Source organism: Gadus morhua, chromosome 18 (genome assembly GCF_902167405.1).
Source record: "Gadus morhua chromosome 18, gadMor3.0, whole genome shotgun sequence".
NCBI classification, from domain to species: domain Eukaryota; kingdom Metazoa; phylum Chordata; class Actinopteri; order Gadiformes; family Gadidae; genus Gadus; species Gadus morhua.
Genome location: NC_044065.1, coordinates 2453260 through 2481086, shown reverse-complemented (window position 1 = coordinate 2481086; position 27827 = coordinate 2453260). Strand labels below are relative to the sequence as shown.

The following is a 27827-nucleotide window of genomic DNA, read 5'->3' as shown; positions in this document are numbered from 1 at the left end:
ATGTTGCGGGGTAAAGATCCACCAGGCTGGGAGAGATCCATGCACCCTCAGCGATAAGCAGGGTTGTAAAAAGGCCCGTTACCCCCTTGGTTGCCGCCCTGGGAGCCATCTAACCCACTAGCATGTCTAGGAGGTTTCAGTGTAACGATCCGGGTCAACTCGCCTTCCCTTCTTGATGGTCTCTCGGCCCAGCAGCGGTCCTAGTACCGGGTCCACAGCCTCCTCCATGTTCTCAATCAGGACCACCTCTCCCGCCGATAGGGCTCTCTCTATTTCGTCCAGGTACCTGACACACACACAGAGACACAGACACACACACACACACAGAGACAGAGACAGACAGAGCGAGATACAGACAGACACACACACACAAACAAGAGTCAGATCAATGCACCAAACCCTAATGATCCACTATAACAACAACAACCACAATGTCGACCACCCCTTCCTCAACTCCACCATGGAGATGAACCAATTAAAGAAGGGTTTGAAGGCAAGCTCCCCACTAGAAAGCTACACGGTGCAGTGCTCTGCTATACGCACCGTGCCTTCGTCGACGAGCATTAACACAACCAAGGCAGAAAGGAATATGATTTAATACGATGGGAGGATTATCTTTTATACCGGGATGGAAACAACGTTACCCCACAATAACTCATTTTTCACGATAACAACAACACGATGGTACCCGTGTATTTCTGTGGTAAGATGGTGTTCACTAGACGTCCTTAGATCAGGCGCCCTCGCCACAACCTGCTCCTTTTCCCACATGCGTCTGGATTCACTGTAAGTCGCCCTGACTGGGTTGAAGCTGGGAGTAGCAGACCGTTTGTCCGCTACCATCAGATTATCGCCCGCGCTCAAACTAGTTAACTAGTTACAACTAAATTTCAACCCAGTTGACGCTGCCTTCTAAAAAGCCCATCCAATCACATCCGGGCTTTGTTAGAAGTTCTCTTCATTCCGAAACCTTATTCCATGTTTGATGTCCGGCTGTATTCCTGACATCCGACTCCGTCAGGTGTTGACCCCTCGACCCCCAGGTGTGCCCGTGTGGGACGGCCCCCCTCACCCTCTCTGCCCGATGCGTATGACCCTCAGGGTCTCGCCGTAGCGGTTCTTGATCCACTTGATGCCCTGCAGCTGGGGGTCCACGATGAGGGGCCAGCGCTGGCAGGAGGTGAGGATGGTGGCGTTCTCCGTGGACATCCTGTCGGCGGGCAGGCCCTCGTTCTGCCAGGCGGCCACGTCGGCGTCGTCCATCAGCATGGTCAGGGGGTCGAGGTCAGCGGTCACGGGGATGGGGACCTAAGGAGAGGAGGGAAAGACAACGTGACTGGTTTATTGTTTGCATACAAAGCTTAACATGGACTCGCTCCAACCTGTCGTCCTGACCTTCTACAACCATACATCCCATCAAGGTCACTCAAGGAGACCTTTATAGTTATCCCAAGGTCGAGGGTCAAGCATCAGGGGGGTCGTGCCTTTGCAGTTGAGGCTGAAACCCTGGAATGAGTTGCCTCTGCATGTGACACCCAACCCCCCACATTGCATGTTTTTAAATCCTGTCTTAAAATTGATTTTTTTGCCCTTGGCTTTTAACTCAGTATGAGAGCATCTCTTGGTTCTCTGTATTATTGTGTTGTTTATGGCGTCTTTGATTGTACAGCACTTTGGTGAACTGCCGCTGTTTTAAATGAGCTCTATAAATAAATTGGATTTGATTTGAACGCGAGGCATGTTTAGTTCTACAGCCGCACCACTTCAAACACAATGGGACCATCTCATCACAGGGAAATCTCGACATCGAGGAATGAACGACTTGAAAGGCATTAAATCATAAATTGAAAGAAGCAGAAAATGGATGGACCACATCCTTTTAAAGTGTGCGTGAAGTACTTAAGGCATGAATGGATGTTTTGTTTAGCTTTTTGTCGCATGGTATTTTCTTTTTTATCACTATGTTGCTTTGTCTGAATGTGATCAGTGTTAAAAATTGCGTTAAATAATGGAAATTATAATAAAGCATAAAGAGCCCAATCATAGTGCTTTACAAAGAAAGGAATCACTTTCTAAAGCCCAAAGCTTATTAATAATGTGAATATCCATGTCCAAACTCCACGCTACATTCACGTTCGATGTGCTTTACTCAATAACTAAATGATTCCGTTTCTTGTTTCTGTCGCTCTACAAATATGAGGAAAACTTCTCTGCTCTGTAAGCCTTGGGCTCAAGAACATTCAAAGAAAAATCATTTAAAGAAAAACGTGAAATAAAAGTACTACAAGTACAAGATGGTGAGGCCTCCTTGATAAAATACTGCGCCGAACAAACGTTTTGATCCCTGATTTAAAAGAATAAAGACCTGAGGGGTGCACCTCCCTTCTTCTGGAAGTTCCTTTCAGATATGATGCGTGTAGAAGCTAGATAGTAAGCTGTACTAACAGCAGTAGCAGCACTCCTAGTAGTTTGAACATGGTTTGGTTTTGCCCAGACACAGGGAATTAATACAACGTGTGCCTCTATCGACATCGGAGACGGAAGGAACAGCACGCCCGGTGACATGCAGCTCAAAAAAACAGCCGTCCCTGAAACCTCCCCCTTATTGTCAGATCTCTTCCCTCTCAGATTCTGCGTTTCCTTTTTTGCTTTGGGTGTGTTCACTCTTCACGAGAGCCCGAGTCCCACGTTGGGTTCCCGTGCCGCGCGCAAAAGCTTGGCGACGCGCGCATTTTGTTTCACGAAGAGCTCAGCTCCTAGATATCAGATGAGATGGAGAGGATCAGAGTGCCGGGAGCGGTCTGTGCATATGTGAGCGCGCTGCGTGGCAGTGTGCCTCCACTTGTTTGGGTTCATGACAGCGAGCAGACACGACCTGCAGTCCTAACCGTCTGGAGAGCGGGAGGAGGCCAGACCCGTTCCGTCAGTAGGCTTCGACAGGGGGACAGGGGGTTGCCGGCTGACAATATTTGCACACATTTAAAGTGAGTGTTTCTGGACTGTGTGTGTGCGTGTGGTTTCGGGTACCGCGAGAGTACGAGACAATGCCAAGTCCATATGTTGTAGCTATAATTAGAATCAGAAGCAGAAAGAGCTTCACTGGCACATTAGAGAGTGAGAAAAGGAGTGCGTAAAGGATATTAAAAAAAAAGAAAAATAGCAATATTAAGTATGAGTGGCACTCTGTGTGGCCAATCAAATGTTTAAGGGGAAGGGACAAGGGCACCCCCCAGCCTTGCATGTGTGCGATGGTTCTGGGGGTTTCCTGACCGTGAGCTCGCTGAGGTAGGGCCTCCAGGTGCTGTCCATGAGCTGCATCCGGTAGCGCTTGGTGAAGTAGCCCAGGTAGGACACGAAGGCCGTGATGAGGAGCACGTCTCCGCACAGCGTCCTCTCCTGCCGCCGGAAGCTCTCCACCGCCTCGGCCCAGCGCACGTTCTCCGAGGCAAGACCCCCCACCTGCACACACACACACACACACACACGCACACAACAAAACCACATTAAAACTTCTTACAGAACCTTTGATAGCCCTCTGTGGTGGATTCGCCAAATCAGATCTCTTCAGAGCATTCATGGCTTATGGGAGAAACTTAAAAAAGAGAGAAGATGACAACGGCGAGTACAAGATGGTGATGACACACGCGTAAACATACCTGCATTTGCACACATAAACACGCACGCATACAAAGACATGCATTTACACACACAAACGCATGCATTTACACACAAACATAAACGCATGAACATACATGCACACACACACACTTATAAACACACATGCATGCACACACACGCATAACCACACATGCACACACACACACGCATAACCACACATGCACACACACACACACACACACACTCATAAACACGCATTGCTTACACACACACACACACACACGCATAAACTTAGATGCATACACACACACACATGGACAGACAGCACACACACGTTTACTAAAACACACATACAAAACCCACACACAAGCACACAGGCACCTTTGATTGACAGGCAAGATAAATTCCCCTAGAACCAATCTGGGGAGTGATGCCAGTGATGGGTCAGAAAGGCCTCATACACGCTGCAGTCAACACAGTCGACACCAAACAGATATTCTCACACAACCTTTTCCCTCACCGATAGCTGAAACAGCAAAAAACCCCTGCTAAAACCATACCCCTTACGTCCTACCTACAGCTCCTATAATCACTGGACTACATGCTACTTATACAGGGCCTGCGTGGGGCACCGGCCCGTCAACGGTCTCACCACAGCCAGGGCGCGTCACAGAGCGGTCCAGAGCGTCCATCGGCTGACAGGGTGATGGCTCTGGTGATTATGTTTGTGATGAGCAACGGAGCCCTGACTCCAATGCTCCTTGTTGTTCCTGTCAGCCCTTTTTCCATCTTCCTGTGAATAATTTTTCATTACCATACTAACCGTGTCTACACGCTCTCCCCCCCCCCCCCCCCTCTCTCTTCTGCTTCTGTCAGCAGGGGGATTACACTGTGGGCTACCACATTGACTGCCGCACTGCGTGTGTTTCAGTGTGCGCCCATGCGTGGGTCTGTGGGCCAATGTGTATTTATGTCCATTGGTATCCATGTGAAGTTACACAAATGTTACATGTGTGTGTGTGTGCGGTTGTGTGATTGTGTAAGTATGCATGAATATTTGTAGGCTGCGGTGCACCTGCTCAACACAGAGAGAAAATGAGAAAAAGAAAGTGAGAAAGAGGGAAAGAGAGAGAGAGAAAGAGGAGAGAGAGTATGGTTGGTTGCAACCAATAGGAATCGAATCGAGCAAGAGTTGAGAGCTAATGAAAGATTTGTCGATCAAGGATTTGTTTTATCTTGAGTTGTGTTGCAATCCTTAATTTTGAACATTTAAGAAACAAATCAGCAATCAAAACCACATTAAACCTTCTTACAACCCAGAACCTTTGATAGTCCTCTGTGCTGGATTCGCCAAATCAGATCTCTTCAGAGCAATCATGGCTTATGGGAGAAACTTCAAAAAAAGAGAAGGTGCCAACGCCGACTAAAAAGGAGCAGGCTGGCAAAATGTCGCAACTCATATCTCCAATTCTGAGAAGGATATAAAGACGATATTCTTAATAAGAGAGATAAGACAGGATATCCATGCCGACAGTCCCTTGTTTTCATTGGAGAAAATTAAATGTTCTTTGATCAATCTAAAATATTCTCTTTGGTAATTCAGACCATCTGACTGACACGTTTAATATTAACCACCAACTGAATTAAATCAGACTTTCAAGGGAGTGTGCAACACAATTCAAATGGATCGAGAGTTGCTGTGAAATTAACAGTTAATCAAGATTAGCGGTAGGATTTGAAAGTAGCTGTAAGGCTATGGTTAAACTGAAGTTAAGAATGTGATGCAAGACTTGAATTGCTAAATCTACATTTACCTATAGCTACATTTAGTTAATTATCATCAGATAGAGGCAACCCGCCCGATTAACTGTGATCACACACACACACACAAATAGAGACAGAGACAGAGACAGAGAAAGACACAGACAGAGAGAGACAGAGAGACGGAGCACAGAAAAAGACAGAGAATCACAGACAGACAGACAGACAGACAGACAGACAGACAGACAGACAGACAGACAGACAGACAGACAGACAGACAGACAGAGAGACACAGACGGAGAGACAGTGACAGCTCATTTGCATATGTAACCTGATGCCCTTTCTCACTATCAGATGAAAATCGTTTTTTGTGTAGAAATAAGTGCGCATCAGTTGGGCATTTACTTTACAGTGAATTATGACTACGTGGTGCACCATAGGGAACCAGATGTGTATGCTGACACTTCAGATAACGCTACCAAATTTTGTCTAAATAGTGCTCAGTATAGGGCACAAGTGGACCGACTGGAACCCAGCCAAAGACCGAGAGAGACTGAGAGAGAGAGACCGAGAGAGAGTGAGACCGAGAGAGAGAGACCGAGACACAGAGAGACAGAGAGACAGAGAGAGAGAGAGAGAGACAGAGACGGAGACAGAGAAGTACGTATCCCTATGAAAAAGAGTGAATAAAAGAGAGGAAGATCATATACAATTTATTGTGTGCATGGTTCTTTATCTTCTAATTAGTCTTTGTATTGAATGTTATCAATTTTAATATTTACAGGTTCCATGCATTATCTACTTTATGTGCATATTTATTTCTGTTCATTTCCATGTTGGGCAACACGTTTGCTAATTTAAAAGGTCATGCCAATAAAGTTTGTTAATTGAAAAGGCCATGCCGATAAAGCTTTATTGAATGGAGAGAGAGAGCGGTAGAGAGACATAGGGACTCACCAGGCGGTTGGCCAGGGTGATGGTGCGCTCGGTGGACTCCGCCTCCTGTTGACACTTGAGCTTCTCCGAGGTCGCCTTCTCAAACTTCGCCGTCAGCGTCGCCAGGTTCTCGTTGAGTATCTGACGCGCACACACACACACACACACACACACACACACACACACACGAACACAGCACAATCACGCAAACATACATGCACACAGCATAAACACGCACAAACCCACACACACATCCAAAGACACACACACGCACGCACACGCACAAACACGCAAACACACAGAGGACGAGTGATTGACACACTGCTGCAGGACAGCGCACAGAAAGACAATTAAGACGTCAAATGAACTATCGCACACACTCACACGAAACACACACACACACACACACACACACACACACACACACACACACACACACACACACACACACACACACACACACACACACACACACACACACACACACACACACACACACACACACACACACAAACACACAGACACGTGCAAACTGACAATTTCCTGCTCCAACCTTCACAGAGGAACACGGTTTGCTGTGTCTCATCAGGAATGAAAAACAAACTCAGGGAATTGGGCAAAAAAGTTGTCTGGAGCGCTACAGAATCTACACGCCCACTCCCCTCTGCCCCACCACCTCCAACACCACCACCACCTCCTCCTCCACCACCTCCTCCTCCACCACCACCTCCACCACCACCACGGTGGATTCACTTGCCGTTTGGAAGCAATTAGCGGAAGGACAAACAGGATTAATGGGTAGAGGAGGCGCTCAGGTCCCGAAGATTAGTCGGAGGATTGCTAATTCCCCTCGGCTGCCCCGACCCGCTCAATCCGCTCAAACGAGCCCACGGAACGGGCACACCGGAAAAAAACCAAAGGAAAGGAAAGGAAAACAGTAACTGGGACGGGCGAGAGAACTCGTGCGTCCGCTGTTTCGTCTTCTGAGCCCAGCAGGTGAGACGCCGCATGGTGACAGAGGGGGGGTGGTGGGGGAAATATCCTCCCTAGTTAGGGAGGATGTCAGCGCATCGATGTGATGGCGGAAAACACCACCGGGGGGTTTGCTGATGCTGTGACGGCGGCGTTGTCAAAGTGGTAAACACTCTTTCATTCCCGTACTGTAGTGTCATCGTTTGCCGTCGAAGAGGCGGTGGAGGATTGTATCGACGCCCAGGTGAAGGAGGGGCCTGTTTTGCGTGGCGAAGAGTTGGTGAGAGTTTGAATTGTTTTCAAACTTTCTTTTTATATGACGTGAATAAAGTTGAGCACGGACTAATGGGTTTTTCCAGGTCGATCGATTCTGGTTTGAGATGCGTTGCTGGTAGACGCCCGAAGCGCCCTGTTTTTGGATGGCGTACCAGCGCTGTGCCATCACCAGGAGTGTGATACATAATACATGATCGCTGTTAAAGTGCTGATTACAAGGATTCTTGTCTCTGGAGTTTTTTGTGCAGAGTCGATTTTTGGTATTTTTGTCAATATATAATACATTTATCCTTAAATATGATACATGCCTGATGAAGGAAACTTAATGAATTATTGTTAGTATAATTACAATAAATGACAATTAAGGACAGTTGCATACTTTTTTTGGGCTGCAATACATAATACACAGATTTCATTCAAATTTAAATGTAACTTCATAATGTGGTTTGATAAGGGCAGGGTATTTTAATACTTAAATGTGTTTCTTGAGGTCAAGTAAACGTGTGAAGAAAACTTATTAAAAACAGCAGTCAGCTGTTTGGCTAGTCTGCACAGTGTTGATTCGAAAGCCTTACAAACCCTTTTTCTTTAAACGTCGGTGCCCAGAGACATCATGTTTTAGCTTTGCTTCCCATTGAGGAAAGTTTAGTAGTGCTGTGCTGAGTTTGTGTTCACTGTCAACCAATCAGATCCCCGCATGCAGCATGCTTGCAACAGATACGAAGCAAAAAGAACAGTCAAACGCACGGCAGGGATGGTCTGTCTTTGTGAAACTAGGTGCACACTCACATTGATCTTGGCCTTGATGGCACCTAGCTTTTCCTGGGCGGTGGCCAGCTCCGAATTAGCCTTGCTGAGCGCCTGGCGTTTTGGCTCCACCTCACAGAACACCTCGTAGAAGCGGACGATGTTGATCACCCAGGAGCAAAGGCCTGCAGCGGCCAAGGACTTGGAGGTGACCAGGTCGGGCTGGAACTCTGGGTCCTGGGGAGAGAGGAGAGCGTGGGACCCGATGGTTGAAGTACCGGTTAAAACAGACAGAGGAAGTCTGCCTTCGTACTGTCTTACACTAGAGGATTAACATTGACCCAAAACAGCAGCAGGCCAGCGCCTGTGGTTTTCTACACATCAAATGAAAGGCCAGGCTGTTTCATTTTGCTTTAAGAACTAAACATAGATTTTGTAATGTGGTCAATGTGGATTTTTTGGCCCCGTCACTTTTCTGTCATCGTTTGACTCGTTTGTTACCTTTCTCAACTTGCGGCCATCATAGCTCAAGACGCATGCCAGTAAGTGTTTACCAAGATGGACTCAAACGGTCTCTAGTGGGAACAAGCTCCCAATCCCCTCCCTGATGCCGTCACTCCTTCAGGAACGCTAGCGGTGCTCACCTGCAGGTAAGGCCGGATAGCCTTCAGGCACGTGTCTGGAATCTTCTCCTTGTTGAAGGTGATCAGGGACTCCAGGAAGGCGTCCACCTTGGCCATCATCACCTTGGCCGCCTTCCAGCTGCGGTCCTTGGGGACACGCCCGCCGGGCGCCATCAACACCATCACCGCCGCCACCACGTTGGTCACCTCCACCACCGGGGAACCGAAGGACTTCAGTTCGGTCAAATTGCCCTGGTGGAGAGAAGGGGAGGATGACGCACACAGAAATGACAATTCGAGTCCCGGTCGAAAAGCGAACAAGCACATGTTTCCTTTTTTGTTTATTCCAACAAATAGGAATAACGGAGGAGGTAGGGAGGACGTGACAACCGGCATCCGGGGAAGCGAACGACGTGCACTCGGTCAAGCAGCTCGGAAGCACGACGGCTCGGCAGACGGGAGTGAAAGCGGGAAAACGCAAACGCACAATTAATGAATTAAGTTTTGTTGAAGGGAGGGAGGGGGGATACCCCACGCCTTTCAAATCCTTCAGGCGAGGAAAAACAAATCCAAAAGAAGGGGAATCAAAAAGTGCAGGGGGAGGCAAGAAAGGAAAATACCCGCTGACTTTGAGACAAGGGAGAATAGTAATTAGGGCCTCTTCAGAGAGCTCTGGGCTGCGGTCGAACCATCTGCTGGGCCCACTCTAACAGGGGTTGAGCACCTAGTCTCCGGCACCCCGGGCGGGCGGAGCACGGGAAGGTGACATGGGAGCCAGAATGTGTCCACGGAATGCTGATCAGCGAATAACAAGCCGTGACCCGGGATTACGGCGGGAGGGTACCCGTGGGCGAATCCCACCGCTGTGTGAGGGGAACTTCATAGAGGAAATAACACAAATAACACAAATAAACACAAATAAAATGACGGAAATGGAAATTAATAAAGTTCTGGAAAATCTTGAAGTGACACCAAGACGCTGACGAGACGACAATCCCCAATTACTTTGAAACAACTCTATTCGTTTGAGGGGTTTGTCGACGATGCAAGGAGAGCCTAAAAAATCCGAAGGCGGCGCCCCCAGGAAAGTCGAGCAATAACAATCAAAACAGTTTGAGCTGAAACAGACCGAAAAACGATGACATAAGAACAACGCAAATTAGCATGAAAGGCTTTTCTCACAAAATACCATGTTTTCACCTCACTTCCTACCAAATTCAGCATGAGCGACAAAAACTTTTTAATCTCACCGGCTGAGCTCTTTTCGAGCCACGCCACGCCGCGTCCGTATGCTGAAAGCTTTCCCCCCCAGCACAAACACTTTAGAGGGCGGCCATCCACCATCAATGTGGACGGCCGCACGAGGCAACGTCACACGCGCCTCCCCCACACCTTGTTGAGCGTGTTCAGGGCCTGCTGAGCGGCCAGCAGAGCCGGCTCCGCCTTGGCCAGGTCCCGCTCGCAGTCCCTCTGCTTCCCGGTCACCACCACCGCAAAGTCCGCCACCTTGGCCTCCTCCTCGTCCGCCACGGCCTTCTCCCGGGACACCTTCTCCGTCTCGACGCCCACCACCTGACAGGGGGGAGACGCGACGGTTTAGTTCACCGAAAGGCTCCATACCACCTAGGTCTCTCGGGGATAAGTTAGGGAAATCTGTCTCTCATTCTCTCTCCAGCTTTCCTTCTCTGTTTACAGCTCTTGCTCGCTCTCCCAAGCTTCCTTCTTGCCCTCTTTCTTACTCTCAAGCTCTCTCTTGCTCTCTCTCTTAAGCTATCTCTCTCTGTCTCTCTCTCTAACCTCAACTGCAGAAAAATAATTGGTTAAATCCAGCAGATGATTCCTATTTTACACTGCATTTTGAGTTCAGCTCCAGAGTTTTCCTGAGTGACTGAGCTAAAGGAGGCTTTCTATTGGACAGGAGCCTGCTAGTCATATATACACTTATTGAAACGTGTCAGAAATTCATAATTTTTCTCTGCCCCCCTGCCAGTGAAACATGGGACTGTACTGAAACGGTGAGCACAAAACAATGACATGCCATATACTATTTGACAATTCTCTGTGTGTACATATGGGGGTCATTAATAATGCATAACCGAAGACCAGCCTGTGTACATAATACATACAGTATCGTATAAACCAGGCATAATGCAGAGAAACCTAGCTGACCCAAAAAGCAAATAGCTGCAGGTCGGTTCTAGGGGGAATAGGGAATAAAATAAAAAAATCGGCGCTATCGTTTTATGAAGACCGTCTCATGGACCGTTTGCTGCCTAATGCAATTAGACTTGGAAGAACGGACATCCATCAGCTGATGCCTTTCAGCAACGGTTAGCGATCGGATACGAGCGGAATAACGGACGCCCTGCGCGACCTCTGCGGTCGACCCGCGCGGGCAACAATGCTGCGTGTCTACATGAGGCTCAGCGGGCCGACCACAGTACATTTCAACACTACGTGCTACATCTCTACTGTGCAACACTGTACATCCATTATACAATCTAGGCTACAATAGTACAGTACATACTACATTGCTAAAATGTACATCCACTATGCAGTATATGCTACATTGCTACAGCACATTTCGTAGCACATTAGCACTACATGCTAATGTGCTACGATGTACATCCACAATACAGTAATGTAAAACATATGATCCATTGCTACAGTACATGCTACATGCTACAGTACTTTTCCACAGTACATGCTAAAGCACATTTCCACAGTACATGGTACTATGCTGAAATACATTTCCAAAGTACATTGCTACATGCTGCAGTACAGTTCCACAGTACATGCTACTACGCTGAAATACACTTCCAAAGTACATGCTACATGCTACAGTACATTTCCACAGTACATGCTACTACGCTAAAGTATATTTCCACGTGCAAACAGCTCCGCACCTGAATGAGTTTGTCGGCGTCGTCGTTCTTCTGCTTCAGCTCCACCTCCTGGGCGGCCAGCTTGGCCTTCAGGTCGTCCACCTGGGGAGCCATGAGAGGTCAGAGGTCAGTGGTCGGAGGTCAGATCAGGATTGTGGGCAAGACGTACTGGCGAGTGTTCGGGATGAATATGCTCAGTTAGTTAAAGTATTCCCGCCTTCCCTCCAAACTAAACTATTGAAATTAATAACCAGCCGTTGTACAACAACTTTCCAGAGTCTTGCCCTGGTGGGGGTCTCTCTAAAGACACCTCACATACCCCCGCACCACAGTGGAAGCGTAGGAGAAGGCAATATAAGGAGTAAATGAATGTCATTAAACTGTGGATAATTCTATTTCTGTCAGATGAAATGGTGTAAGTAGCAATTAGTGTGTAAATCATGGGTCCAAATGAATCTATGGCCATCTCCTAATTGCATCTCTGGCATGGATTATTTTGTTGCTGTTTTGGTTGTTGTTGTTTACGTCATTGCTTGTTAGTTATATCATCTGGAGATGGCAGTTAGTATTAATTGAAAAACGAATTGATGCTATGCTCTTCGGTCAATAAAGAAGAAAAAAGTCTCCAATGCCTCAAAGGAACAATGAGCAGTGTTTGAGGTATAGATATTTTTTTATAATAATTTGTTTGCATTTATTTTTTGAGACGATAACTGAAAACAATAAATTAGGTTTTCATGATCATTAAATTGAAGCCGACAGAAAGAGGGGGAGGGGTCGTGGGGGATCAATAATATTGCCGTAGATATCAAACTGTTATCAGCGACACACTCCTACACACGCGCACACACACACACACACAAATATAAAAGAAACGCATACATTATTCAGGAACACACACCCACCCACGCATTCACCCATCCACGCACACGCAGCGCGCGCAACCACACACACACACACAAAGTGCTGTCGTAAAGACAAATGGAGGCAGTTAGTCGGCCCTCATAACTCCCCACAAATAGGGCGCCACATTTACCTCCGACTTCATCACAACGCGACGCTGGGGAAATAACAAAAAAAGAAATAAATAAATATACAAAGAAACCAACCGAGCACTTTAACGCGGCACGTCTTCCGGCTAATTAACAAACAGGAAATCATGGCCTGAGGGCCCAACCGGTTGTGTTTGAGCGGTGCGGCGCGTGAAAAATGTTCCGGTCTATCGTGGAAAGAGCGCCAAGTGAGCCATCAACGTGATGAATAGGAGACAGGCAGGGGGAGAGACAGAAAGGGTAGGGGGGGGGGGGGGGGGGAGAGAGAGAGAGAGAGAGAGAGAGAGAGAGAGAGAGAGAGACAGAGACAGAGAGAGAGAGAGAGAGAGGGGTCTGGTGGTGGTGTGACTGCTAAGAGAAGGATAGCAACTAATTGCTGAGAGACACGTGAGAACTGATTCATCTGGGCCACGTTGTTTCCCTCTCTCTCTCCCTCTCCCTCCCGCCCTCTCTCTCTCCCTCCCTCCCTCCCGCCCTCTCTCTCTCCCTCCCTCCCTCCCGCCCTCTCTCTCTCCCTCCCACCCTCTTATCTCTCTCTCTCTCTCTCTCTCTCTCCCTCTCCCTCTCCCTCCCACCCTCTCTCTCTCCCTCCCACCCTCTTATCTCTCTCTCTCCATCTCCTGCCTTCAATTCCCCAACCGTGACGGAAGCCCACCTTCGCCCCTAATGTAAAAGAAGGATTGGCAAATGGATGTGTGTGTGTGTGTGTCTGTGTGTGTGTCTGTGTGTGTTTGTGTCTGTCCATCGGTTTATGCATGTGTGTGAGTGGGATATACGGAAAATAAAAGGTTTACACGATTTCCAAGAAAAAGCACCAAACGTTCACTCTTCCATCCTCTCCCATGTCAAGCCTCTTACGGATTCACCTGGAACGTCGCAGGGCCTCACCCCTCCCTGTGACGGCTTCATGAACGCAACAAGAAGACATCTGGCTGGGTTTGTGTTTTGGGGTTTCCAGTCGTTATCCCGGAGAACAAAAGCAAACGGGAAGCCGTGCATCTCCTTTAATACACGCGAGGCGCGGTGAGTGTCGACTCGTTTGGAGATTTGTTTAGAGATTAGGGAGCGCTCTCAACGTACACCTACCTCAAGTGATTAGCGTCAGGAAGGGAACATCTCAGAGTTGTTTGTGTGTGCGTATTGGTGTCTGCATATGTGTGTGTGTGTGCGCATTGGTGTGTGTGTGTGTGCGCGTATTGATGTGTGTGTGTGTGCGCATTGGTGTGTGTGTGTGTGTGTTTGTGCGTGCGTGCGTGTGAGATAGACATTCCTCGCTAGCTACCCATAAGCACAGTCGGCGGATCCAAGCACAACTACTTTATAAATGACGCTCTCTCACTTTAGCTGCGCTCAGGCTCCTTAGCGGTATTTTAATCATTGTGATCGACTCTGTACTTAAGTCTAGCGACTGCTGCGTTGAGGGGAACCTATATTCACGCGTGTCCCGCTGTTAATGTGTTACCGGGACTGCTCAGTGTTCACTGGGGCCTGTGCTCCCGGGTGCAAACCGCCTGCTCTACGGGACATCACGGCTTAGACTGAGGCGAAACACGACGCTTTGGTTGCCACTTCGACCAGGGTGGCCAGGAGAAGAGGAAACTCTTCTGACGGTCGATGACTCATCCTTACAGATGTAAGGGAGGGGGTGTGTGTGTGTGTGTGTGTGTGTGTGTGTGTGTGTGTGTGTGTGTGTGTGTGTGTGTGTGTGTGTGTGTGTGGGGGATACTCTTAGGGGGATTCTTTTCCTAATTGCGTGGGCTGCCAAACAACGAGAGATGTCTGTATATAAGGGAGCAAAAAGAGGCCTGTGTGTGCTTGCATAAGTGTAAGGTGTGTGTGTTTATGTATGTGCGTATTGCCGGGAATAGTTTTTTGTGTTCTTTTTATTCTAAAGTTAAACCACTGCAATTAGGATAGCTTCCATGACAGGCCCTTCTGTTGTGTTATTAGCACACCTATCGACGGGAATAGGTGTGGATAACAATTACCATACCAACGCTACAGATCGGAGGAGGCAGCAGACCTTACTTCTTAAACATTGTTATGCGACATGCGAACACAACAACAACAACAACAGCAACCGCAACACAACACACAGAGTCACACGTCTAATTGGGCGTATGTTGGGGAACAGATTGTTCGACGCGGAGCTCCAAAGGCGAGCGTACCGCTTTGAAGGGATTGGTAGGATAGGAGGAAGGTAGATGTAGACTAACGAGCTGTAGGAGGTCATTAACAAGCTTAACGGAGATGCTCTGAAGGCGGGAATCGGGCTCGGATTAAAGATCTACAGACACAAAGCGACCGATCCCTCAGACGATTTTCATTCTTTGATTACTCGCAACCGTCTTCAATTTGTAAGATCTTCATCCATGTACTCAATAGAGAATACTCTTCAATGTTTAGACTTGGACAACGTGTTACGGCATTCAGGGCTCCTTTTTACTCCGTGATACAGCAGAGAAGTGTCGCGGCACTCAGACCGGATCTTCTGGGCTTTGATTGGATCGTGCAAAAGCACGCGGAAAACAAGATCCCTGGGACTGACCATCAGTTAGAACAAATGTACGCTCGTGCACTCTGAGACACAAGATTACAGTTCTCTGTCTATTGGTTGTGCAGATAATCCCCCCCCCCTCCCCCCTTCCCGCTTCAATTATTATTAATTGGCCGCATGTCTCTCGAGAAGGGGATTTTTTAATCATCGTATCAGATGAAGGGAGTTCTACGTTTGTTTCATGTAAACTGATTTATGGCTGCGCTGTTGTTATTTGGATTTGGCAGTCTGTAAAATATGTAAATAAGGTCAAAGAAGAAAACATGTATCATATACATAATATATATATCAAAAAAGAAAGAATTATATTTTAGAATCTCAGAGGAATGACCTGATTAAAAAAAACTTAAAATAAGCAGAATGAACCGAAAGGAAAACTGTGTGGAGGAGGAATGTGAGCAGGTGTGGGGTACGGGGTCAGGGGTCACCTGGGCGGAGGTGCTGTTGAGCTTCTCCAGGCCGTTCTCCAGACGCTCCATCTTCATGCGCAGGTCCTTGCTCTTCTGGTCCAGCAGGCTGCGGTACAGCTTGATCTGCTCCAGGAAGGACTTGGGCGTGGTGTAGTTGTAGCGCCGCTCGTCCGCCAGGTACTCCTTGGACATGTTGTTGACGCTCACGTGGACAAACGCCATGAACTTGCTCACCGACTCCTTCAGGTCGGGCTGGGACGAGGGGGGAACAGGAGGTCGGGTGACGGAGGATTCTGTAAGCAGCGAGCTGAAAGCGCCCTGAACCTGGTTCTTTTTTATTTAGTTTTTTTGTATTTGTTTCGACCAATCACGGTGCTGGAAGCAGTAAAGTGTTATCGGTTATTTCTAAGTGCCTAACAGGCAAACAGCGAGGCATAAACAACAGAATCACTGTTGAAGAGGGTCTTTAACAACACGGTGTTGACTGGCCACTGTATGAATACACAAATTATAATCCACTTCCGAAGGCTTCATCAGTTCGCGTGATTGACTTTCCCTCCGCTAGAATATCTCAAAACAGGACACAAGGTGGGACTCTGCCCCCTCTCAATTTTGCCTTTGCGGCCCAGGTTCTGCGCCGCGTCCCCCCAGTAGTTCTGCTACACACACAGCAGGACTGCTGGATCCTGGATAACAGAAAGACTAAACGCCTCGCCCGCGATACAAAGAGCGGCTGTTGGCCAGGAAGCGGTTGCCGCCCACGTGAACGTGCATGGGTTTTGCCCTTCCGCTCAGCTTTCCCCGTGTTGGAACTTTCTGCGGCAGCCGCTTTTGAAAACGCCGGGCCCTTCACACCGCCGCGCTGACCCCTCCGGCGGAGAGGTGGTTATCAGGGCGTTCGCCGCGCGGCGGTGCGCAAGCACCATACGGCGGAGCTCTCTTTAAAACATATTTTTTGTTTACATTTCCTTCAGCCTCCCAGTTGGCGAACACGCTCCTTGGACCAGTTATTTTCGCACTTCATTAGAAGAAGGCTCGCTTGGTGATGAGGGAGCAGCATAACCTTACTGTGTGATTGACATGGGCGCACCATGATCCAAGATGGAAACGACATCTTTTACTAAAAGCTTTCAAAATCAGCGTGTCATCCGCTGCGTAGGGGTTTCACATCGCCAGAGGAAGAGCTTCTTAAGCCCCATCTCAGGGGTCACACGCCGGGCTACACTCTTGTTACACACACCACGGGTTTTCTGTGCTTGTGACATTTGGAATTATATTTTCAGAGTGCCGAGTGAGAAACATCATTTAAGTGGGTGGCTCTATTTGTGTGTCTGTGTGCGTGTGTATGCGTCTGCGTCTATGAGTGTGTCACTGTGTGCTTGTGCGTGTAAATGTATGTGATCCTTTCTATTTGTGTGTATATGGGTGTGCTTATGCATGTGTGTGCGTATGCACGTGTTCGTACGTGTATGTCTGTAACTGTGTATGTCTGTAACTGTGTGTGTGTGTGTGTGTGCGTCTGTAACTGTGCGCGCGTGTGTGTGTGTGTGTGTGTGTGTGTGTGTGTGTGTGTGTGTGTGTGTGTGTGTGTGTGTGTGTGTGTGTGTGTGTGTGTGTGTGTGTGTGTGTGTGTGTGTGCGCGTGCGTGTGTGTTAGCATGAGTCTGTGTGTATTTGTGCGTGTATATGTGTATGAGTGCCCGTGTGTTTGCGCGTGCATGCGCGCGTGCGTCCGCTCCACATCCCTAGCCCTTCTGTCCTCACCTCGATGTTCTCCACCTCCTGCAGGAAGCGGAGGCTGACGGACTCCAGCGCCTCCTGTGGCCACTCGTGGAACCAGTCGATGGCCGTGCAGTTGACCACCGCTGGGAACTTCCTGCTACGCAATCGCAGCTTACTGCCCACCGGGGAGAAGCATAGAGCCACCTGGGACACGCACACGAACACACACACACACACGCACACACACACACACACACATAAATACACTCCTTCAGCAGAATCTCAGGAGCAAGGTGAACTAAGGTGAAACCAGTCCTTAGCAGGCTGGCAGATGTTCAGATTTACTTCATTTGATGGGCTTTTTACGTGCCTTTACGGACAGGAGAGCGGAGAGAGACAGGTCACGTGGGGTGAAATGGAGAGTCAATTGCACGGAGCAGGGTCAGAATCAAACCAGGGTTGCTCCGAGGGGAGGCCAGTATGAGTGTGGTTGGTCGAGACACCCATCCTCCCCATATTTCCGTTTTGCATGGATCTACGTCTTTGCACTTTGCAAAATGGGTGTCATCCAATAAGCAGTCTAAATGAACTGTAACCGAACAATGATGCCGCTCTCATTAACATCGAATGACCCATTTATTTCTGATCCCACTCTGCCAACGCTAGGTTACCATGCGTTTTATGTCCATGACTTGCAAATGTCACAAAGAAAAAAACAAAACATAGGGATCCAACGTTAAAATGTCCGACTGCAGTACTGAACACCGGCTCTGGCAGAGCACATAATGAAGTCTTTAAGGCGCTGACGGAGATAATGCATTTGGGGGATTTCTCAGCACTGAGTAGCGTGGCCCAAAGCGTTGCCGTTGGAGATCCAAGACAGCTACCACCAGCTACCAGTGTGTGTGTGGGGAGGATGGGGGTTTATTCAGGACCATCTGCCCGGTGTTGTTAGGGAGAACATCCCTTGATTTGCTCGGACAGCAGGATACAATGAGAGAGAGAGGGAGAGAAGAGAGAGAGAGATGAAGAGAGAGGGAGACAGAGAGGGGAGATGAAAATAGGGAGAAAGAGGAGGACATAGAGGGTAGGAGAAAGAGACAGAGAGACAGAGACAGAGAGGTCTGGTGATGATGTGATGAAGAGAGAGGGAGAGAAAGGGAAACAAAGAGAGAGAGAGAGCGAGATAGGAGAGATGAAGAGAGAGGAAGACGGAGAGAAAAGAGAGAGAGAGAGAGATAGGGAGAGAGGGAGACGGAGAGAGGAGAGATGAAGAGAGAGGGAGACAGGGGGAGGAGACGGAGCTATTGTCTTCATAAGTAAAGGAGATGACCTCCTCTCCCCGGTGAGGCTTGCTCTGACAGGAGGCGGGGACGTGACATAAGACATGTGGCTGGCCACACCATATGAAAGATGGCCCTAAACCCACCTCCCCCCCCCCCCCCCCCCCCCCCCAAACACTCTCCACCCATAGCATCCATCACCCCCAGCCCCACCAGCCACCCTCCCCCCCTCCCACCCAGGAGAGAGAACGAATCAGCGGCAGGTGGGTGAGTGCTTCTCCGCGCAGCCCCGGGTAATCTGCCCACAGCGGCCATTTGTTCCGTGACCATCTCCTGCGCCCGCCCCTAAACTGATACAAGCATTCATCTTCAGCCACGCCAGGAAACGGGAGCTGTCCGGTGGGGGCTGTCCGGAGGGGCGGCCGCGGTCGGGAGGCTACCGGTTCAGGACAATTCCCGGCAGGAAAGTTTGCAATGTCCTTTATGAATACTCAGGCTCTTGCTCTTGTCGCTTGTGCTTTCAATTTACGTTACCTCAATGTTTACCGGCACAACTCAACTTTATATTTATCATATTTAGAATTTTGATTTGTTGTTGTACATTCATACAAGCCCTTTGTTTCAAACCACCAGGATACATGTGCCTTGTTCCATTTATAAACACTTCTTGGAATACGGCTAGTGTTTAGTCTTCATTTTTATTATGGATATATTGTTTTGCAAGTCTTGTCATATTTTTTTTATTTTTTTTACCTTATTTGTGATTCTTTTTAGTAATCTAATTGCTTTTTTCTTCCCTCAGAAGTTCTGGTTTGCAATATGAAAAGGAGTTTCACATATAGCACTTGACTTTTATTTCACAGTTAAACAATAAATGTTAGATTTTTGGTTTTATAAACTAGTAATATATATTGTTTGTTCTTATCAAAATAATTATGTACTGAATATGTCATATACAAATGAATATGAATATATGTGTATATAACATGCAGAAAATATTGATAATATTAGACAAAATCTAAAATCCATTAATAATAAGTATCTCGCTATCTTAAGAGTTGATCAACCTGTCTATAAAATATGTATTCTGGAGAGATGAAACGGCAAAACATCTCCTTGGGACCCACTCAACATGCCGGGACAGCTTCAGGGGCATAAACAGAACAAAAACAAAACAAAAACACCCACTACCTCCCCCAACGCCATCTTGCACACACACGCGCACACACACACACACGCGTGTGTGTTTGTGTGTCTCACCTTCCGCTCGGCCTCACCTTGAGCTGGCGTCGGACGCGGTTGATGAAGAACCTCCAGCAGTTGTCCCTCGAGTCCATCACCCCTGACGACCGCACCTCGGGGCGCACGGCGCTCACCACCGCCTCCGCCTCCTCGTCCGGGAACAGGTCGGGGATCTCACCTGTGAGGAGGAGCAGGTCGGGACGCCCGGTCAGGGGGACGAGAACACAACCAGTGGCCGGAGAGACGAGAACCAAGAGCCGACGCCCGCTCAGGGGGACGAGAACACAGACACAACATGTGACGAGGGAGAACAGAACGCAGAACCAAACACTCGCTCAGGGGGACGCGAGCACAGACACAACATGTGACGAGGGAGAACAGAACGCAGAACCAAACACTCGCTCAGGGGGACGAGAACACAGACACAACATGTGACGAGGGAGAACAGAACGCAGAACCAAACACTCGCTCAGGGGGACGCGAGCACAGACACAACATGTGACGAGGGAGAATAGAACGCAGAAGCAAAAGCCCGCTCAGGGGGACGAGAACACAGATTCCATCGCTCAGTTGATGCTTAATGCTGCATACTTTAAAGTAAATTAAGGGTTAATTAATGTTCCCTTATGTTAAGCGTTGCCAATAGTAACATAATGATGTTGTTCCTGTCAACGCAGCCCTGCGGGCTCCCAGGGTGAATAGAGATGATCATTTACGAGGATGATTTATTTGGGGGATTTTTAAATGCTCAGTAGTGTTTGTATATAAATAAGTAATAAGATTGCTTGACGTTACCCATTACTGGGTAATGATCAAATTGAATCTACCCAAAACAATACAAAAAATATATACTTTTACTTTATTTACTGAATGTATAACTAATCTCCTTCAGAATTTTTTAAGGGATATCATAGCCTTTGACCTATAAATATAATGCAGGTTAGGTCCCTTAAAACCACAACACAGTTATAGTGAGTGTGAATATAAACACTGGAAGTACTGGAAGCAATTAAAAGCCTGCAAGCAGGGTGGTTCCAACAAGGTCATCCAGGGTCACGCAACCACACAGCCACCACCGATTGGATCGGAGGAGTTTCCTGACCCCAGGCTGATTGGCCCTGAGATGACTCCCCTGACCCCAGCCTGATTGGCCCTGGAGGAGAGTCACCTGACGCCAGGCTGATTGGCCCTGGAGGAGAGTCACCTGACGCCAGCCTGATTGGCCAGGAGGAGAGTCACCTGACGCCAGCCTGATTGGCCGGGAGGGTAGTCACCTGACGCCAGCAGATCGTTGACCAGGACGAGGAACTTCTCGTCGGACACCTGGGCGTCGGTCATCAGGAGCACCGTGCCGATGTTCTTAACGCCCGCTTTGAGGTAGAGGGAGGCCAGGTCGATCTGAGGGGGGGGAAGAGAGAGAGAGAGAGAGAGAGAGAGAGAGCGAGAGCGAGAGCGAGAGAGAAAATAAAAGAGAGAGCGATTTAGAGAGAGAGAGCGATGTAGAGAGAGAGCGATGTAGAGAGAGAGCGATGTAGAGAGAGAGAGAGAGCGATGTAGAGAGAGAGCGATGTAGAGAGAGAGCGATGTAGAGAGAGAGAGAGAGCGATGTAGAGAGAGAGCGATGTAGAGAGAGAGAGAGAGAGAAATTGACAGAGGGATTGAGAAAGGGAGAGGGGTAAGGGAGAGAGAAAGAGCGAGAGAGGGTGAGAGAGGGATAGAGACCTGTGTTAGACCTTCAGCTGTTACTGCATTAGACAACGTGTTTAGCTTCCGGTTGCCGGAGCACAGTGATGCATGGGGGATTAAAACAATGGTATCCTTTATTTCCCCTGGTGAAACTCTGTGACCTTACAACCACACCTCCCTGCTCAGCTCAAACTAATAAAGACTTTGTTTGCGGGGCCAATATTTCAAATTATCTGTCGGTAATCATTTTAAATGACATCCCGCTGGTGTGAGGCTGGCGACATATCACTGTCTGCAGGTGTCCCGAACACATACTGTCCACAATATTGATTTGTGTGTGGGGTTGTATATGTGTCTGTGTGCATCTATTTTGTGTGTGTGTCTTGTGTGCGTGTATGCTTGTATGTTGGTGTGTGCGTGTGTGTATATGCTTGTATATGGATCTGGGTGTGTGTATATGCTTTTATGTATATGTGTGTGTGTGTGTGTGTGTGTGTATGCTTTTATGTGCGTGTGTGTGTGTGTGTGCTTTTATGTGCGTGTGTGTGTGTATGCTTTTATGTGCGTGTGTATGCTTTTATGTGCGTGTGTGTGTGTATGCTTTTATGTGCGTGTGTGTGTGTGTGCTTTTATGTGCGTGTGTGTGCTTTTATGTGTGCGTGCGTGCGTGCGCGTGTGCGTGTGTGTCTGTGTGTCTGTGTGTCTGTGTGTCTGTGTCTGTGTGCATCTGTGTACCTTCAGGTCCGGGATGCCGTAGCCTTTCCTCAGGGTGATCTGGAACACCTCCAGATTGGCAATGAAGGCGGCCAATCGGGTGAGGCTCTGCTTGCCGCTCCCCCCCACGCCCACCAATAGGGCGTTTCCGCGAGGTGACTCCAAGATGCGGTTTATCCGACAGCTACAAACAAAGAAGGTGATTCTTATCCTTATCGGTATATTTTTGTTACACATACGCTTCCTAACTGCGTCGGTTTAATTGCTAGGTCCATCTTTTAACGCAAAAAGATGTAGACTTATTCGAACCCCCCTTGCCCAAGGACAGCGTTGGTAGAATAGGAGCCCAGAAACCCCAGTCTCTACCGAAGGCCATCCTCTGCTCATGGCTTCACACGATACAAGAGGTTCTCCATGGGTGCTGAAGGTTGGTACTTTAAAAGGGAACCAAGAACGAACTGAAACGTTTTAAAATGCGGCCTTTTCTTTTTTTAACTTCTAGCTTGTCTTTAAGGCCATTGGTTGGGTTGGAATGTTGAAGGGGTTTGTGTTTTGCATTCAATAGAAGGATAATGGACCCAAATTATAAAACGGCATCATCATCATCATCATCATCTGAATCAAAAATAATAATACATGAAAAAAAATAAAATAATAATAATCATGTGAAACTGGATCTGAGACCAATGATAATTTGCATTAACTGCGCTCCGCCCCTTACATGTGGGCCATGGCGTCCTCGAACAGCACCAGGTTGAGGGCGGCGTTGACCTCGTTGTAGCCCTCCATCACCTCCATGAGGATCTTATTCAGGTCGACCCAGGACTCCACGGCCAGGTAGCAGGGCTCGCCGTGGCCCTTGGCGAAGTGGCAGTACAGGTTCATCTGCTGGGCCTGCTCCAGAGTCTCGTCTGCGTCCTACGGTGGGGGGGGAGACAGACCAGCGACTCACTACTGGTGTCCGGGCTCCAGTACATGGAGAAATAAACGCAGTGGAGTTGTCCCTCGAAAAATAGACCACAACAAGGCCGGCGCAACACACAACACGCGTGCAACACACAAACACACACATACTCGTCTCACGACATATGAACACACACGCACACGAGAATACACAACAACCCAGCGACCCTCAAAAATAGCACACAATGACCCACACCCACACAAAAGTCAACACACCGCCCGAAAGCAAAACACAAATGCCTGAACGCACACGCACACACACACACACACACAGAGACAGAGGGCTGAATGTTCCTGCCAGCAGAACGGGAGCCCTCAGCCTAAACAGTGGGGACAAGGACACAGCTGGGCTTGCAGCAGGTTGGGCTGACCTAGATCGTGTTCTTGCCCTGGCATTTCATAGCGCCCCGCCCAACCCCATCACAGTGTCAACAGAGCACTCTAAAACAGAGCCAGACCGCCCGACACACTGGGCCGGAGACGGGGCCCGTTTGCATTCGTCACGACTCGTCTGGTGGTGAATCCAGGGCGTTAATGTCCTCCATTTTACTTTGGTTTGAGTCTGTTTTCGGAGCGGAGGACGGCGTTCCGGCGCACCGACATTGTGTGGCCGGCAGGGGAGAGCCTTCTGTCAGGGCCGGCCGTGTGTTGTCGGCACGAGCCCCCCGAACCGAGTGACAGGACAACCAGGATGTGTTCTCCCCAAACGGGTGGGGGACGAGCTGTCTGTCAGGAGGACTTTACTATAACTCGGTGTAAAGCACGGTGTAGCATTTAATCCTCTCTCTCTCTCTCTCTCTCTCTCTCTCTCTCTCTCTCTCTCTCTCTCTCTCTCTCTCTCTCTCTCTCTCTCTCTCTCTCTCTCTCTCTCTCTCTCTCTCTCTCTCTCTCTCTCTCTCTCTCTCTCTCTCTCTCTCTCTCTCTCATTGCAGCGAAGGCCAACGAGCTGCGGCAGAGCTGGTGTGGACAGGGGGGGAGGATGTAGTGCAGACGGATCGGGAAGAGGCCTGAGTTGTATGGGTGAGTGAGCCGGAGGAGGGATGGAGAGGGGAGGGGAGGAGAGGTGGTCAGAGAACCATTAAAATGTGTTCCAATTTGCTGGGTTGACGGTGCAGGCCATGACAGCCTACTGCCCCGGACGGACGGGCAAACACACACACACACACACACACACACACACACCACACACCACACACCACACACCACACACACACACACTGGCAGACACACACACACACACACACACACACACACACAGGCAATTACACACAAACATGGGCACAGACACTTCCACACACGCAGAAACACACACATGGGCATCCACACATACATCCACACACACCAACAGGCATACACACACCCACACACACACACACACAGGCACGAACACAAACACACACACTGGTAAATACACACACACACACACACACACACACACGCACACACACACAAAAACCGGCATTCACATACACAAATGGACACACACACTCACTTATTAGTATTCCACCCCCCCCCCCCCGGCCCTCCTAACCACTTCCCTTCCGCTCCTCCTCGGCTCTCCTGCTGCCCAGGACCACTGATGGGGATGGGGGGGCTGCCCCTAATGATTTTACCGCTCCCTCCTTTCTTCCTCTACTGGGGGCTTTATTTGGGGAGGTTGTGTGTGGGGGAGGGGGGGAGGGGGTTCTCACACTCCATCGCCCCCTGCATAGCCCTTCAACCTTGCACCAATCGGATGAACCTGGTATAAAACTAAAAAAGAAGGAAATGTTTGGTTCTTTTGGGGGGGGCTTACTTCGTATAACTTCTTGGCGGTGTCAGTCTGGAGCTTGTTGAAGGCCTGGATGTCCTGCTCGTCCGTCAGCTTGTCCCGGTAAACCCTGCTGGACTCGTGGAGGTAGACCTTCAGCAGGTCCATGGAGCTCTTCAGACACTCGCTGGTGCAGAAGAGGATGCCCTGGAGACAGACACACACACACACACACACACACACACACACACACACACACACACACACACACACACACACACACACACACAGACACACACACACACACACACACACACACACACAGAGACAGAGAGAGAATGGCGTCAACAATGAATATTGTCTAACTCAACCAATAGGACTGAGTTAAATAAAGTTAATCTGCCCTATTACCACATTATAACACTTTATGGCTTCACTTTTCATGTTAGTACATTGACATTTGTAATACACTACATTATAGATGACCTTATAAAATCTTTACCATTATTAATTTGCCTCTTATGTTATACTTTTGTGCATGGTAATGTAAATTTACTGTCACAACAGAGAGAGAGAGGAGGCGAGAGAGAGTAAGAGCGAGAAGGAGAGCGAGAAGGAGAGCGAGAAAGAGAGCTAGAGAGAGAGCAAGAGGGACAGAGAGCAAGAGAGAGCAAGAGGGATAGAGAGCGAGAGAGAGCGAGAGCGAGAGAGAGAGAAAAAAAGGGAGCGAGAGAGAGCAAGAGGGAGAGAGAGAGAGCAAGAGGGAGAGAGACAGCTAGAGATAGAGCAAGAGGGAGCGCGAGAGCCAGAGACAAAAGGGAAGCTCTGGGACATGTGAAGTGTCACAGCTTCAGAGGCAGAGCGGGTGGATCTGGGCGAGCGCTTGCAGCGTGACATTCTTCCCTTCTGACCCAAACCGCCGGCGGGGGTTGAGAACACAGCAGGGCGGTTCACATCTCGCGCCTATAAAACATCTGTAACACCAACAACCACAACAACGACAGTCTGTAGTGTTTCTCTCGCTGAGGCTGCAGCGACAGGCGGGAGGCCGCTCCTTCAACAACCCCCTCCAGAAGAAACCTCCTTCAACGCCGGAATGTTCTGTTTTCTTCGAACGCCCGGCCGCCACTTCTGTACTCGCTGTAACCGAGGCTGTTAACTGGAGGGAAATGCCTTTAAGGCGGGATAAGAATATAAAACTGGCCAATACGGTACCAGGTAGCGTCAGCCCCTCCCCTTCACCGCCCGGGTAAAATGTCTGCCCATTATAAATAAGTTATATTTAAAATAAAAATATAACAGAAAAGAACCTCGACCCTCTGCAAGCCAGAGCAGGAAGTGTATGATTTAGTTTTTACGTGAGCAATCAAACAAGTCATTGCTCAGTCATTGAGAAGATTGTTTCCAAAAGAAAGCCTCACTTTGTCTGTCTGATCTTGATTGCGATATGTCCTTTAGACTAAGTGCAACTTCAACCTCGCTAGGAAATATATAATCACGAAAGGCAAACACTTCCTCACTGTCTGCTCAACCGTGACGATTCGACACGTGTTGCATGATGGGATACTCTGACGACAAGCTAAAACATATAATCAGGGAAAATAATAACTGTGAAAAAGAGGCCTGTCCCTGAGCAGACAAGCATTGTATTATGGGATGCTCTGTGATTAATTAATGCATCTCCCATGGCGGCGTGCCGTGTGTAGGAGGCGGCAGCAGCAGCTACTTGACGGTGTTTTCCTACACTGGGGCCACAGTAGCAGGAGCCTGTGGTTGATGAGGTGCGACTATCCTTGCTTCCCACGCCCCGATGGGATGGATGGGAGGGAGCCCGGCAGAGGTGTATCACCGCCTCCCCCGTCCCTCCGCTCCCACCCTCCCACCCTCCCCCCCCCCCCCTCCCTCCCTCCCGTCTCACCCCAGAGGCACTGTTGCGGGCTAACAGATGTTACGCGTTTCCCAGCCGAATAACTTATCCTGATCAACAAGCATCAGCGCCCGTGGCTAGAGATGGCGGAGGGAGGGGTGTGTGTGTGTGTGTGTGTGTGTGTGTGTGTGTGTGTTAACGTAAGGACGAGGGTGGTTCAGTCAGCAGCCCCCCCCTGCCGCCCCTCCTCCCAGATGATTGTTGTGTAATGGGGCAGATGGTGCAGGTGTGTGTCCGTGTGTGTGTGTCCGTGTGTGTGTGTGTGCGTGTACTTGTCCTTGTGTGTGCGCGTGTCTGCGTACTTGCTTCTGTTTGCTTGCGGGTTTAGGTTTGTGCGTGTGCTTGTGTGTCTATGTACGTGTAATTGGGTGTCGTTGATGTGCTGTATGTACAAAGGTATGTACATACATGTATGTATGTATGTATGTATGTATGTATGTATGTATGTATGTATGTATGTGTGTGTGTGTGTGTGTGTGTGTGTGTGTGTGTGAGATAGAGATGCAAATGTGGGTGTGTGTTTTATGTGTGCGTGAGATAGAGATGCAAGTGTGTGTTCGGTTGTGCGTGCATGCTTGTATGCATTGGGAGCGCGGGATAGGACATTAAAACATGCGGCAAGGTTAGGATCGCTCGCTGCTGGGAAACTGATTCTGAGAGAGTTGAACGCTGCTCCTTCACAGCCTCCTTGTTATCCTGGTCGG

General features: G+C 48.8%; 1 protein-coding gene across 2 annotated transcripts in view; it reads right to left on the bottom strand.

Annotated features, from left to right (window-relative positions):
* The window catches only part of dnah9 (dynein, axonemal, heavy chain 9), a 147424-nt gene that overhangs the window by 50330 nt on the left and 69267 nt on the right, over positions 1 to 27827 (bottom strand). For both annotated transcript variants that reach the window (XM_030339717.1, XM_030339718.1), the window contains 15 exons: positions 25242 to 25403; positions 23205 to 23401; positions 22505 to 22667; positions 21358 to 21481; positions 20119 to 20261; positions 17601 to 17762; positions 15856 to 16089; positions 11840 to 11920; positions 10326 to 10505; positions 8955 to 9185; positions 8353 to 8547; positions 6337 to 6456; positions 3271 to 3459; positions 1073 to 1308; positions 164 to 286 (listed from right to left, as the gene is read on the bottom strand). In XM_030339717.1, the coding sequence (XP_030195577.1) occupies positions 164 to 286; positions 1073 to 1308; positions 3271 to 3459; positions 6337 to 6456; positions 8353 to 8547; positions 8955 to 9185; positions 10326 to 10505; positions 11840 to 11920; positions 15856 to 16089; positions 17601 to 17762; positions 20119 to 20261; positions 21358 to 21481; positions 22505 to 22667; positions 23205 to 23401; positions 25242 to 25403 (2540 nt within the window). The remainder of the gene's footprint in view (positions 1 to 163; positions 287 to 1072; positions 1309 to 3270; positions 3460 to 6336; positions 6457 to 8352; positions 8548 to 8954; positions 9186 to 10325; positions 10506 to 11839; positions 11921 to 15855; positions 16090 to 17600; positions 17763 to 20118; positions 20262 to 21357; positions 21482 to 22504; positions 22668 to 23204; positions 23402 to 25241; positions 25404 to 27827) is intronic.